Source organism: Curcuma longa, unplaced genomic scaffold (assembly GCF_044706935.1).
Source record: "Curcuma longa cultivar G26 ecotype Majalengka, Jawa Barat unplaced genomic scaffold, ITB_CL_G26_1.1 contig_20645, whole genome shotgun sequence".
Lineage (NCBI taxonomy): Eukaryota > Viridiplantae > Streptophyta > Magnoliopsida > Zingiberales > Zingiberaceae > Curcuma > Curcuma longa.
The window spans coordinates 4,451-18,167 of record NW_027431437.1 but is presented as its reverse complement, the minus strand read 5'-3'; the positions used below and the strand labels follow the sequence as shown (position 1 = coordinate 18,167).

Here is a 13,717-nt window from a genome sequence, read left to right as displayed (position 1 = left end):
GTGATTGAAGAGAAGGAATTGTTTCATAAGGCTACTAAACATCAAATTTCTAATGCAGGTTGAGGTCGTGATGGGTCTCGAGGAGGAATTTGGTATCAGCGTGGAGGAAGAAGAACGCCCAGACCATTCAGACGGTGCAAGATGCTGCCGATATGATTGAGATACTGTTGGAGAAGAAAAATGCTGCTTAATAAAACATAGGCAGAGCGTTTGAGATTGTGAGCTTTTGAGTTGATGCCCTATCCAGTGTCCTAAGAAGTAGCCTTTCTGTCGAGCAAGATGTTGGAAAAGACTCCTCTATTGTCTTACTTCCCTTCATGGTCTGTGTCATGTATTGAGATAGAGTTCCTTTATTTCCATCATACATAAATTTGGGCATATTCAAATATCTTGATCATGCTTCATAATTCAATATTTGTGGTCATATCCCCCCCTAAATATTAGTAAATACCATGCGTACTATGTCGAATGTCTTAATAGCCCGTGTAAGATATGAAACTTCGACATTGGTTACAAGGGACGTTAGTAAGTACCATGCGTACATAGTCATATCTAATGTTACTTACATTTTAAATTTTCATAAAGTGTTGTTAGGCGCACGTTTCACCTTTTGTATGTTGGAGAATCATTTGTTAGATTTAATCATATGCTTAATGATAATTTAGATTAGTTGATTCAAACTAATACTTTTGTATTGCACATACAATTTCAGCCCTCATTGGTCCTTAGATAATGAATACTAATTAAATTTTAAAGGATTAGCGTGAATTTGAATATTTAAAAGTATGTTTATTTGGTTTGGACATTTTAGATGACTGGACAAATACCATAGTAAATAATAAAGTTAGAGATTTTTTTTTATTTTAGATATTTAATTTTTTAAATTGATTAATTTTGAGATTGATTGATTTTATAAAAAATTTTTTAATCGATTATTAAAGTAAATTTAGAAGGTAATTGAAATTCAAATTGTACAGTGATGGTGGATGTGGGAGAGGAGACAGAGATATTTTTTAAACTTATTTTAAAGTTTAATAAATTTTGATTTATCTCATTAGTTTTTTCATCGATTACAGAATAAATGGGGAGATGTTTTACAATCAAATTATTTTTAAATCAATCAAATGCTCTTATTAAAAATTAATATCAAATATATTTATTTGTGTCATTAGTTTTTTCATGTCTTACTATTCTATATAGTTATATATTATTCAGAGGTATTGATTTTGTTAATAGTGGAGGGGTTTGCTAACAGTTGAATTTGATTTTGTTAAATATTAGAGCTAAAATGAAAAAACAAAATGAAATTACAAGGACATTTTGACGCACTTAAAATCTACCGGGGGTACTTTAAAAAAACAATTTAAATATGGCAGGTAGAATAGAATGAAATGAGATGAAATGAAATTATCCCTTAAATTTTTCTCTCTCGGTTGCAAAATCTCCGAGTCGTCATTTCCCCTAACTCTACCCCGCTTCTCCTCCAGCCGCCGTCGCCTGCGACTCGCCGCCGCCGGCCGCTCCTCTTCCATTCTTGAGATCAGCGCCGACCACTCGGTGACGAGCGCGGGATCGACACTTCCTCAGAAGTCCGACCAGCAGCGAGTACCGGTAAATGTAATCCCTTCCTCCTTAATCCACTACTTCTGATGATGATGATGATGGATCCCCACCGAGGAACGACCCACCATCGCTTAGTCGTCTGGTAGAGTCGCAGCGAAGAAGGATCGGAAATTGGGCGGCTTGACCCTTCTCTTCATCTTCCGGATCCCCACCGCACGAACTCCTCTTCCCACTCTCGGGAGCTTCTCGCAGACACTCATTGCTTCTGCGCGGGCTTCTATTTCTCCTCGTCGTCGTCGTCTCCGGCGACAGCCGCCGCCGCTTCCCTGCGGGCCGCAGCAATCGTCGCAGTCAGCACCACCAGCAGTTTTTTCTCCCTCTCCCCGTTCCTTTTTTCCGGAAAAAAAAAACCCTTCCTTCCAACTCCTTTCCTGAAGAGCATCAGCGGACCTCTTCGGCCGTCCCTTCCCTTCCCTTATCGTCTGCTCCCCAATTTCCCCACTTCCGAACAGTCGCAGCACCCTCTGGTCGTCTCCTCTCCCGGTGTGCGGATGAGAAATATAGATTGAAGACGGCAGATATACTGATTCCTTACTTTAAGTTAGGACATGAAGGTCTTAAGGCTTAACATAACATAGCATAACACTACAAGAATTACTTGTGAACGATGATATTTTATGGTTAATGATTCATATAACAAATGGAGCCTTCAATTAGATGATTGGACCATAGCAATTATACATGGTAATTTCTTTTCGTTGGTGTCACCTATCTTCAATATGGGAGAGCGTTGGCCTGGCATCCATGAGTGGGTCTAATCACACTCATTTAATTAGTATTCGCAAAAAATAAAACAGTAGTTTAGCAGTGGGTTACTTCATAAATAAAATTGTCGTGGATATATTTAGTGTATTATTTTGCTAGAGTATCTAACCTTTGTTAATCTCATTCATGGTGCTTTCCCACTCTGTTTTTCTTGCTTACTCCTCTTGCCCCTCCAGGGTCACAAGGAGAGAAGATTTAGATTTTTTTCCCTTCTTGTGGTTGATCAATTTTTACTAGTTGGATTACTCCAATGACACTTCACATAGTGTTGCTATATTTTGGGATTTTCCTCAGTTATATTTATCTTATTTTACTTTTGTACTTGAAGTACATATATACTAGGTATTAAAAGGTAGATCTAGGTGGTAGGTGGTTAGCCCACTTGTTAGTATCTAGGCAATCAAAGGGTCATTAGAATAATGTTGATGATGAGGCAAGAAGAAAATTAAGTTAAGAATGACCAATATTAATGTATGTATATCACAATAATAACCAAACTAAAAAATTTGCAATCACTAATAAGTAAGAAATAATTGATAACTAAACAATAAGCACATAACATTAAAGAAACATATCATTTTTCGCATTGCAGCATAAGCAAACATCATACCAACACACAAAATTAAATAATTCATATTCATAAATCCAAATTGCAAAAAACATATAACTATTTTTTAATTAGTATAGTGCTACAAATCAAAAAATAGACAATATAACTAATGTCAGATGAACCAACAAATTAGAAAAAAAATATTATTTTTTCTTTAGATCCACCTAAGTCGCCTAGACCACCTTAAAAGGGTCGTTTAACAAGAGCCGCCTAGCCACTAGCTGAAGAGACTCCTAGTTGCTTATGTAGGTAACTTATTTTATGAAGTTTAAGTTTAATCTACTACATCTTATTTTATCGTATTTACAGCTTAGCAAGTGTCAAAGAGATTGTCATGTTGTCTTTGTGGTTTTCATGCCATGTTAATGATTGTGGAGATCCACTTGGGGTGTGAGTAACAATGCTTGAGATGGTACAAATATGTTCAAAAGCAACAAATAGCCTGTACTGGTAAAAGAGGTAAATCAGTTAGACTGGAAGAGTATGTGGCAGAGGGAGAACAGAAGGACATTGCTTAACTAATGATTGAATTTATTCTAATATTACTAGTGATATAACATTTCTTAGGGCTCAATGGGATAAGATTCATGGCCAATCTCAACTAAATAGGTAGGACTAACAAAGCTTCACAATGATGATGAATAATATACTTATAATAAATATATGGAAAACTTCATTTATTGAGATTCAGATATTATTGGGTATTTGACATTTTATTTTCTAACATATTCATATTCATATTATGAAACTTTCAGTTGATGTTAAAATTGTAAAGTATAATTCAAATAAATCATTTATTGATTTCTACATTTAGATGAAAATATTTAATATACTAATTATCTCTATTGTTCACTGTGTCTGTTTTTGTCATTTCAATGTCATTTTTACTCTGACTTTTATCACAGCTTTACCAATCACCTAAACCTTTAAAATCAATTTTCACTAAGTTATGAAACACCACATTGACTTTCCTGAACAACTTCACAGCTGTTTTTGTGACTGTAGTTCTTTGCACCCACAAGATTTTCTCAGTTATAAACTAACCTTCAAAATGACAAATGCATCAAGCAAAGATTACACTTGCTAATTTGTAACGACATTTACTTTCTGGTGTCGCTAATTTAATGAGATTGTTTGGCATGATCTCCATCATAAACAGTCACCCTGTTGGTTAGTGATTCCTAATTGTCCTTTAGAAACAGCCAAATTAAAATATATGATTTCTATAAAATTTGCCAATGTAAGCAAAGTTACAATGTTTCTATGCCCTCTTATTTCTTATATTATTTCTACTAATCTTTCATTTCATTATATATAGATTGACTAAGGATCTTGCAGTTCCTGGATCATGGCTGGATGGCAACGTTGTCTACGATCTGTTTTTTGGCAGGTCACTACAATGGCTGAGCAGAATTGTCGGACATATAGCACTGGGTATAGCAGCTGCACAAAGATCCATTCACCAGGTAATCATGACTCTCTTATCTTTTCAATAATTTCCATCCAAAATTTTATGTCTATTTGTGCAAGACATCCTAATGTGAATTAGTCAATCTAGTTTTTCACACATGATTTTGATTTTATTCATAAAGAATGTCTTTGTTATGAAATCCAGGTTCTGGACAAACTCAACATAATTTACCTTGTACAAACTCCTGCTTTACCCTTTTTAACCTGAATGCTTGTGGATTTTCCTGTCTCCATGTACAACATACTCTCGGAATCTTTACGTTGTCTGAACTCTGAAATGAAGACTTTCAAATGTAGAATCCTTTTGAAATTGTATACTTGATCACAAATTAGTTTTTTCCCTTCAAATCTTAGATATTCTATTTACCTTAACCATTATAATTTAACTCTTCTTAGGTTGATAATAAAAAATTTAATATTCTTATTGCAGGTCAATATGCACATCCATGGAGAGTATCTGATTTTTCTTCTGCAAAAGTTGGAAGGCCTCTTTATCAGTATCTACAGCATCTGGTAATTGCCTTAAATTGCACATCTAATGCATAAGCTTTACCTTTGAACTGTCATGCCACCTAACTTTTCTAATTCCCAAAATTATCAATCTTCTGGATTTGCATGTAGAAAGTTGATCTTTGAAATGTGCTTTTCAATTTCTGGTAACTCAAGGACACGGTTAAAAAGTTTACTTTGTAGATTGTACTGGCACACAAAAATAGTCTACTGTATCCCTTTTTTATTTCAAACAAAGCATATCTATAAATGAGGTACTGGATTCCTGTGATACTACAAAATTGTGTTGTTAAAACCTCAAATTATTCATTGTCTTTCATGACATTTTATTGCACACACTTAAAAGGTAAGATGCTGTTCCTTGTCAAAATTATCATTCTCTCTGTGATTATTTTATCAGATTTCATCTAGGTTTGAGCAATAATACATGTTTGATATTTGATCCCACATTGTGCTACTGTAGCAAATTTCCAGTACAAGGAGCTTGTTGGCTGAAGCTGATGCAGTACCTATCTCTTCTCCTCTTCTCATTGGAGATTCTCTGAAGACCAAGAAAAAGGATGGGCTATCAAAACCATTGACCGTTCAAGCTATTAAGAAAAAAATAAGACAGGTATAAGGTCATCCCAAACATCATTGATTCCATTGTAAATTTATCCATGATTTTTCACTTCTCATTTCCAAATTAAGATGTAGTAACAAAATGTTCACCACTTCTCTGTGTCGCCAAGTAAAACTTCAACTATCACAGATTTTTTATAGTTTTACTTTTTTTTTGTTTTTTCTTGTGCAAGTGTTACTAGGCTTGTTTCCAATTTTATGATTTTGAAACTGATAATTGCATTTTGTGCAAGTAATTTGTACGCATTGCTGAGATGACTTTATACATTTTTCTCATCAATGTATTTGGCTTGGATATAAGAGGTAATGACTTATGTTAGATACTCCAGGTCTATTGATTTTTATGTAGGTTCATATTATTCAAGTTTTGAAATGAAATAGGTAGCAAGGGCAATTTAATGCTCAAAAAATGAAAGATAAATATCTTCTATTGTACTAATTCCCCACACCTAAGTAGTATGTTGTTTAGCAAACTACTTAAAGATTAAAGACGTGTCTGAGCCTAATGTTCTGTTTACTCATGCTAGATCATCCTCGCTTCTGCTATGGTCTGTCCATATACAATAAATGGAAGTTACCCTGAAAATTATAGTACATCACGTCCAACTTCTTTTGCTTATCCATCCATTATGGTACTTGTCCAACCTATTTTATCTTTCTGGTTCTGCCATTATGTCCTTCAAGAATTAACCATGTTTGAGAATATCTTAATACATTAATTTAAGTCATGGTTCTTTTCATTATTATCATCCGTACTCCATAAGATTTTGTGTTTGAAGTCTTATATCTAATTGCAAGGCTTGAGGCTGCATTTGTTTCTGATTAATAATTGCCAGATTATTAATTCACTTAATGATGATGCATCCTAACAAATGCCATTCTGAACTTTGTTCTTTTGCTTCATGATTTGTGTTGAATTAGTAGTTCTCTGAACTCTGATTGATCTTTGGCTTAGTTCTTGATCGTGTCAGATAACAGATGTGATTCTTAACATTGTATATCTTGTTCATTAATGCTGAAAAGGACCGTCTTGCTTACTAAGACTTTTTTGTCATGTTTGAACATGCCCCTAAACCAGTTTTTATGGAATCACCTTTAGTATTTACTTAAACCTTAATGTTACACCCCTTGAGCTTTTAATTTTATCATCCATCTATATTTGATTTATTGATAACAGAGTCCAAAGAAGGTTAATCTGGTCGCTAAACTTGTACGTGGAATGCGTGTTGAAGACGCTCTGTTGCAATTGCAACTGATTGTGAAACGAGCTGCAAAGGATGTCTATCAGGTATCGAGCAGTGCAAAATCATTTCAAACTGCAGAACAATTGGCTTGATTTAATACTACCTTCTCTCGTCTACATTTTGATTGTATTGCAGGTGATCCATTCAGCCCGCGCAAATGCAACACATAACCATGGACTCGATGCAGACCGTCTCCTAGTTGGTAACCTGAATGTTTCAAGCTACTTATAATAAGTGAGATCCATTCGCCATTTCACTATTTTGTTATCCTTTTTTTTCCCTTTCTCGTAGCTGAAGCTTTTGTGGGGAAAGGTGTGTATTTTAAGCAAGTATCATACCATGCTAAAGGTAGGTCTGGTATCATGGAGAGGCCCCAATGCCGCTTGACGGTGGTGGTCAGGGAAACCACTCCTGAAGAGGAAGCAAAGATTGCGAAGCTACGAGTCAGCAATTTCAAGAAGTTGACTAGGCAGGAGAGGCAACTCATGCCGCATAAGCTCATCGAGACAACTCCTAAATGGAGTCGGAGGCGCAAGCAGGCTGCTACAGCTGCATAATGGTGCAATTCTGTGTTTTCCTTCTATTACTCTTTTAAGAGATGGCAAAACTCGTGTTGAATTGTTTGCGTTTATAGCATCTGCTGTCTCAAGGCAGCACTCATGCTACATCTTCTTCTACTACTTTGAGACCCTTCTAGCTCTTTTATTTCGGACTAAGAAAAGAAAGATCTGTTTCACTTTTTATTTGTTTTGGTTTGTTCCCTCTACCAAGTCACTTGTCAACTGAGTCAAAAAGAAGGCTTTAGTGAATGATTTTTCTTGCAAATTTCATGGTTATGAAGGAGTAAAGGGTAGTCTGATGTACTAAATTTTTATTAATGCAGGGATAGAGGAGGACATTACTTCAGCTTCATTGAAATTTAACTCTTTCTCACTTCAACAATTTTACTTCATCATAATCCCCTTATAGTGTCTCTTATACATGCTGTTTTAGGTTTTACATCCTATGAGTTACATGTTATAATTAGTGCCTCGAGATATATTTTGTCTGACATATCTCTTTGTCGATCGACAGAAGGTGTAACGTACAGCCCTAAACCTGGAGGACCACACAAGATTTCCTATTTAATATATTGCTTATCTTTTCTGAAACTGAACTGTTGCTGCCCAGCATTAAAGATAATTGAAAAGGAGATCGCAAGGTTGTCAGGGTCCTTTTGCATGTAAAGAGCTTCGAAAGATCGAACTAAACTATAGTCTGCTTTAAATACAAAAGAAATATCCAAATTTAATGATCTCGAAGAATCTAATAAGTCGTCGTCCAAAAGAAACTCTCAGGAATTAATTAATCCACAAACTGATGACAACAATAAAATAGAGCCAATAAATCAATCGAACAGTGTCCCAAGCTGAAGTGCAATAAATACAATCATACAACACACAGAAATATAAATTATTCCAGAATCATCTATCGCAGTCCTCCTCAGAAACACATGTCAAGAACGCAGCAGCAACACAAGGCAGCACAACTGCAAAACAAACAGAATGAATCGACAAAAAATCAAACTGTAAATTGCAGATGCTGTTTTTTATTTAGGAAAAAGAGTTACCATCCTCTCCAGAATCCATCTCCGCGGCTGCTGGTCTCAACTGGAACCTGCTGCTGGTTCTTGACGCCGTCCTCCATCGTCGGATAGCCCTGCGGTGGCGGCGGCACAGTCGGCGGGTAGGCCTGCTCCGGCGGAGGATAGGCTGCCAGCCAGTTTTCACACAAACCATCGATCGTCATGCAAATTAAGTACTTAATTCAATAAACGAACAAGTAGTAATTAATACCTTGAGGAGGAGCTTGTTGCTGAGCGAAGTGGCTCATTGTGAAACTAATGCAGAAGAAGGAGAGGTTCAGAGGACGAGAGTGCTGATGTAGAAGAAGAGAAGCCAATGCAGAGATGGATTACAGAACAGAGCGAGGCGTATTTATAGATTCAATGCAAGCAAGCTTCAATTCGATAACTTACATGGAAAGGCAAGCTGCACACGCTTCGACTGACGGGTCAAAGAAGAACATTTGTTGGTGGATAAACAAAACGCGTTCAATTTATCTTTATAATCTATTTTTGTAAAGGTGGATGAGATGAGAACTGTTGCAGTTGACACCTGTTTAATTGCTACGAGGGGAAAGTTCGATGATAGCACTCAACTTCTCCATGGATTCGACAAGTGGCATCGACCATGTTTTCTAGCAGCTTCAACAACTTCTTCTTTAAAAAAATTGTGTAGTGAGATAATAGAGTATTTAATTTCAATTAGTTAGCAGTGATGAGAGGAGGTTGTTTGGGAAGGTGAAGAACTGAAACAAAAATCAGTTTCTAAAGAACACTAATCAAGGTTTCAGAGTTCTAACAAATTGCCTCCACACTAATTACAGTTTCAAAGTTCTAACAAATTACTTCCAAAGATATGGTGCAGTGGTAAAATGTTTAAAGGAATAATTAAGAGGATCAAAATTAGAAGAATTTCATTAGAGATAAATATTCTAGAGATTAACTTTGGAGTGTGTATAAATTGAAACAGAAGTAGACATCTACCTAATATTTTAAAAAAAATCTAACAAATTTATCAGATTCAAGTACAAATGTGATCTTAAGATATCAAAAATCTTTTCCAAGAGTCATAGTGGGATCTAAATAGGAAACGCACATCTAATTTAGATGACAGCTCTTAAATATGATGAAAGTTAGGAACAAATATTATGAACAAAGCCAAATAACTTAAGCATTACCCCACTTGAGCACTAGCATGACACTTCTAGTGGACCCTTGGCCATTTCTCCAACAAATATGATCTGAAGTATAAAACTATTTCAGTGAAATTATTAATTAGGATTCAAATAGGAAATGTACATCTGGTTTAATGGAAAAAATAGATGATAAAAAGTGGGTCTGTCAATATTTAGGATGCATAATGACAAGAAAATTGGGTGTGATTAATCCAACATTGAGCTCACATCTATACTCTTTTATCCTTGTTTGGTGTCCATTCAAGCTTAATTCTTCCTTTCTGGCACCTCCAATGTTTTAGATAAACAATAGTGTTCAGAACCTAAAATAGCCCAACAAGGCATGATCAAACCCATAACTTCATTGAATAAGATCAAATGCATCGACACAACTTATTCACTCCTTTACATTTGGAACGACATTCAGATTCAGTTAAAGCAACTTGTTCCAGTTAATTAAGTTCTTCATCAAGCTCAAACTTGGCCAAGTTATACTCCTTAAAACACCCTGTTAAATACTAAAAAGCATAGGATATATATATATATGAGAGCTCATCAATAGTTGGAATTTTGCTTCAAGGAAGAACAATTGAACACCCTGAAAATAAAACTTTGAAAGCCAATCAAAGGATGTTGGGCATCTGGGTTGGCCACTGCGTGCGTGGTCGGATTTATCCTGTGGTGACATAAAGCTTTAAAGGGCACCATCAAGATCTAGGATAAAGAGGACATCAAACATAAAATCCCCCCCCCCCCCCCCCCCCCCCTTTCCTTTTGGTTTTGTCGTCAACTACCCACAGCAAAGTACATCAGATTTAATCTCGTGTACAAATGTCAAGTACCTGCGTGCCCCATCTACAAGACACTGTTGCTATATGTTCATATAGTCTCGTCTAATTTACAAGTAAATGATCAGAAGAAAACCACAAGGTAATCAATTGGCAAAATTTGCAGAAACCAAACCGTATAAGCTTAGCAGGTAGATTAAAGTAATCGAAGTAAGTTAAAACGACAAGGCAACAATAGGGCTAGTCACCAGAATTAATATCAAGTGATGTTGCTCCAGTGACTAAAAGGATTTCCTTTTCAAAGTTTGTCTTCTTGACCATGATTGTTAACAATACATTTTTTTTAATTATTATTACTACCAGATCACCAGATCAGCAAGCAATAATGAGAGTTTGTCTGCCAATTAGCTCTGGTAACGTCAATCCATCATCATAATTGCAATAGTTACCAACATTTTGAGGTTTGTTTACATGAGAGATTAGATTCAACTCAGTTGTGAATCTTAGACGCCTTGAAAAATAGAAACCATCAGTCATGAACAAAAAATGATGATTAAAACATGGTTTGTGGGAAGAAAAAATGAATTTTTTCTAGAGTAGATCATACTGATTACACGTATTTGGAACCACTCTGACATAGTCGAGTTTGTTCTCACTGCATCAAACACCGAAAAGAGGTTAAAAAACAGAGAGCAAGGAAAGTTTACACTGCCGTCCTCCTCTGCCTTCAGCGCAGATTAAAAGGTCGGCAGAGCAGGGGAGAAGGCCGGGAGCGCACGGAAGAGCTCCTCGAGGGCTGGATCGGCGTCCGAGGCCCCGGCGGAGGAAGAGGAAAGGAGGAGAAGGAGGCGGCGGAAGAGCGGTACCGGACAGGGGATCCGCAGCACGCCGCCCTGGCCGTAGCCGTACTCCTGGGCGGACCGGCGGAGGAGCTCGACGAAGGCCGGCCGGCCGAGCAGCTCCACCCGCACCGCGAACGGCTCCATCTCCTCGCCGACTTGCACCGGCACGTGCCCCCACGGGACCCGCCGCCGCCGCGGCGTCCTTGCTGCGAACGGCGGCTGGCAGTCGGATGCGTCCGCCACCCTCGAGCCCCGCCGGATCCGCCGCTTCATCCGCCCGCAAAGGATCACAATCCGAGCAGATCAACGCAAGGAACAATGCTCGAATCGTCTAGGGTTCGGGAACCGAGCGCGCGATGAGCACGACAGCACAACGAGGGCTTCTCCAGGTCGATTTATATCGCTTTTCGACAAATCTAATTCCAACAACAACAATTTTTAAATTCGATTTATTTTTTTTTGTAAAAATTGGCATGAAAGGGACTACGGAGAGAGTACGGACACGAGGTACCTGACAGCCACACTCTCGATCCCCGCTTCTTCTCAAACAGCAAACAGATATCCAACGGCTGCCTCCTACGATCTCACTATCAGACGGTTGACATCGCTTCAATATGCGCACCAGGCACGAGGGAAGCTACGGAATCCGGATCTGTACCTTTCCGTAGACCCGCTAGTACGGTATCTGTGACGCCGTTGCTGCTGTGTCGAGTCACGTGGGTGACCAGGAGGGGCCCCAGTAGCACGTTACCTAATTTATGGCGTCCAGTAAACCCCAACTGACCAAATTAGACATCATCGGAGACGTCCGTTTTAATAAATATATCAGTTTTAAAATTTAAATCCCTTTCTTAGTATTTCCATTGGAGTTAACACTTATCCGATACAATTTTAAGAAGATTTCCACGTAGAGAGAATATTGATAATTAGATAATGTTACATTTTTTGCATGGAATAAAAAAAAATGATTTGTTGGCATACGTAGATGGCGTAGAGGGCTATTTTGGTCATTTGATAGGTGCGCGTGGGTAACCGTGGTGGGCCACAGACATGACGTACGGACGGGACGCGGGGGTCGTGGCGGTGGGTGGTGAGCTGGCATTACGCGCGTTCGTACGGCCGAGCACCGACCGTGGACTGACGTGGAATCACACCGATTACGTGGCTGGGTGCGGGTCGGGTTGGTAATTTTACCCATTGAGTTAAATATATCCATGATAAAATTATTTAGATATTTAAAAATAAATTTTAAATAAAACATTGAGCACCCCTAGCGCCCCTGACTTGTCAAAACGCATACTGAGTTGACATTTTACTAAATTTGAGATAAAAAAACAAAAAAAAAAGCGACTAAGGACGAGGAACTTTCCGGGATTGCTGACTCCAAACAAACCTAAGACAGGCTCATTTTGTTCGATCTGTGTCGACACAATTGAAGGATGAAGACTTTGACCTCAAAATTAGTTGAGGGACGACGACTTTGACCTCAAAACTGATTGCCTTCCGGTTCATTCTAATCCATCGCCACGTAAACTGACTAAAAAACAAAATCAATAGTGAACAATACTCGATGATCATCTGTCTCTTAATATTTCATTAACGACTTACCCAGATGCCGTCTCGACTGTTGCGCAAAGTCTTCCATTGACCCAATAATTGACTTGGAAATTAAACAAATAGCCGACTGATGAAGTCAACGAAGGAACGTACGTACTCTTCTCCATCGTTCAAACATCCTGCAAATTCCTGATCGAGCTACTAATTAGGTTGCCGACTTGTGCCAATTGCTGTAATTATAAATAGACGCACCGAAAGAAGCTAATTCCAAAATGTTTTGGAGGAGAAAGGAGAAGGCAGCAGTGTACTCTGAGTCGTGCATGGAGGAGGAGACTCTGAATAATAACAGTAGCAGCAGGAGCAGTCGAAGGAAGAAGATGAAGAGAGGGTACGTACCGGTTCTTGTGGGAGAGGACGTCGATAAAGGATTAGAACGGCTGCAGAGATTTGAAGTGCATGTGAAGGTGTTCAGAGAGCCGTCCATGGCGGCTCTGCTTGACATGGCGGAGCAGGAACTGGGGCATCGCAATCGGGGGGTGATCAGGATCCCATGCAACGTCGAACACTTCCGGCAGACCATGTCTATGTTCTTGTTAAAATCTACCAAGCGTTGTACTTTGTTTGTCGATTAATGGTGAATTGTTGAACTTTTTGATGCGTGGAAATGTGTTCGACGCCATTTTTTTTTCTTGCTCTGTTTCCATACATCCAAACCCACACAACAGTACGTGCTTTCTGAATCGATGCGTTTCTCAGAACTTGGCCCGGATTGTGTCGACTGTCTCCTTGCTCACCTGGAAGGCCTTCGCGAGCACATCGTCGGAGATCGGCGGCGTCGATCCAAAGATAGCATTACTGACAGTGATAACGCCAGGGTTCTGGCTGCTGAGGCCGGCAATGGCCACAGAG

General features: G+C 38.4%; 3 protein-coding genes and 1 long non-coding RNA gene across 6 annotated transcripts; 1 reads left to right on the top strand and 3 right to left on the bottom strand.

Annotated features, from left to right (window-relative positions):
• Positions 1-1,448: 1,448 nt before the first annotated feature.
• Positions 1,449-7,586, top strand: LOC141817473 (uncharacterized). Of its 3 annotated transcripts, none has more exons than XM_074705113.1 (7): positions 1,449-1,611; positions 4,337-4,464; positions 4,899-4,981; positions 5,442-5,591; positions 6,777-6,887; positions 6,979-7,045; positions 7,135-7,586. In XM_074705113.1, exons 2-7 carry the CDS (start codon positions 4,347-4,349, stop codon positions 7,398-7,400), a joined length of 795 nt encoding a protein of 264 aa, XP_074561214.1. In that variant the 5' UTR covers positions 1,449-1,611; positions 4,337-4,346; the 3' UTR covers positions 7,401-7,586. The 3 variants fall into 3 exon arrangements, with proteins under 3 accessions (XP_074561214.1, XP_074561211.1, XP_074561213.1); XM_074705110.1 differs by having other exon boundaries at positions 4,317-4,464; XM_074705112.1 differs by having other exon boundaries at positions 1,449-1,617; positions 4,317-4,464.
• A 568-nt stretch (positions 7,587-8,154) lies between these two features.
• Positions 8,155-8,778, bottom strand: LOC141817475 (protein CYSTEINE-RICH TRANSMEMBRANE MODULE 4-like). Its single transcript, XM_074705115.1, has 3 exons — positions 8,679-8,778; positions 8,453-8,594; positions 8,155-8,371 (listed from the first exon to the last, which is right to left on the bottom strand). Exons 1-3 carry the CDS (start codon positions 8,713-8,715, stop codon positions 8,326-8,328), a joined length of 225 nt encoding a protein of 74 aa, XP_074561216.1. The 5' UTR covers positions 8,716-8,778; the 3' UTR covers positions 8,155-8,325.
• Positions 8,779-10,911: 2,133 nt separating this feature from the next.
• Positions 10,912-11,577, bottom strand: LOC141817474 (auxin-responsive protein SAUR71-like). Its single transcript, XM_074705114.1, has one exon. It carries the CDS (start codon positions 11,522-11,524, stop codon positions 11,147-11,149), a length of 378 nt encoding a protein of 125 aa, XP_074561215.1. The 5' UTR covers positions 11,525-11,577; the 3' UTR covers positions 10,912-11,146.
• A 1,162-nt stretch (positions 11,578-12,739) lies between these two features.
• On the bottom strand, positions 12,740-13,366 carry LOC141817472 (uncharacterized). The gene is made up of 3 exons (XR_012600832.1): positions 13,205-13,366; positions 12,860-12,997; positions 12,740-12,784 (listed from the first exon to the last, which is right to left on the bottom strand). It is a non-coding gene; the product is annotated as an uncharacterized LOC141817472 (long non-coding RNA).
• Positions 13,367-13,717: the final 351 nt, after the last annotated feature.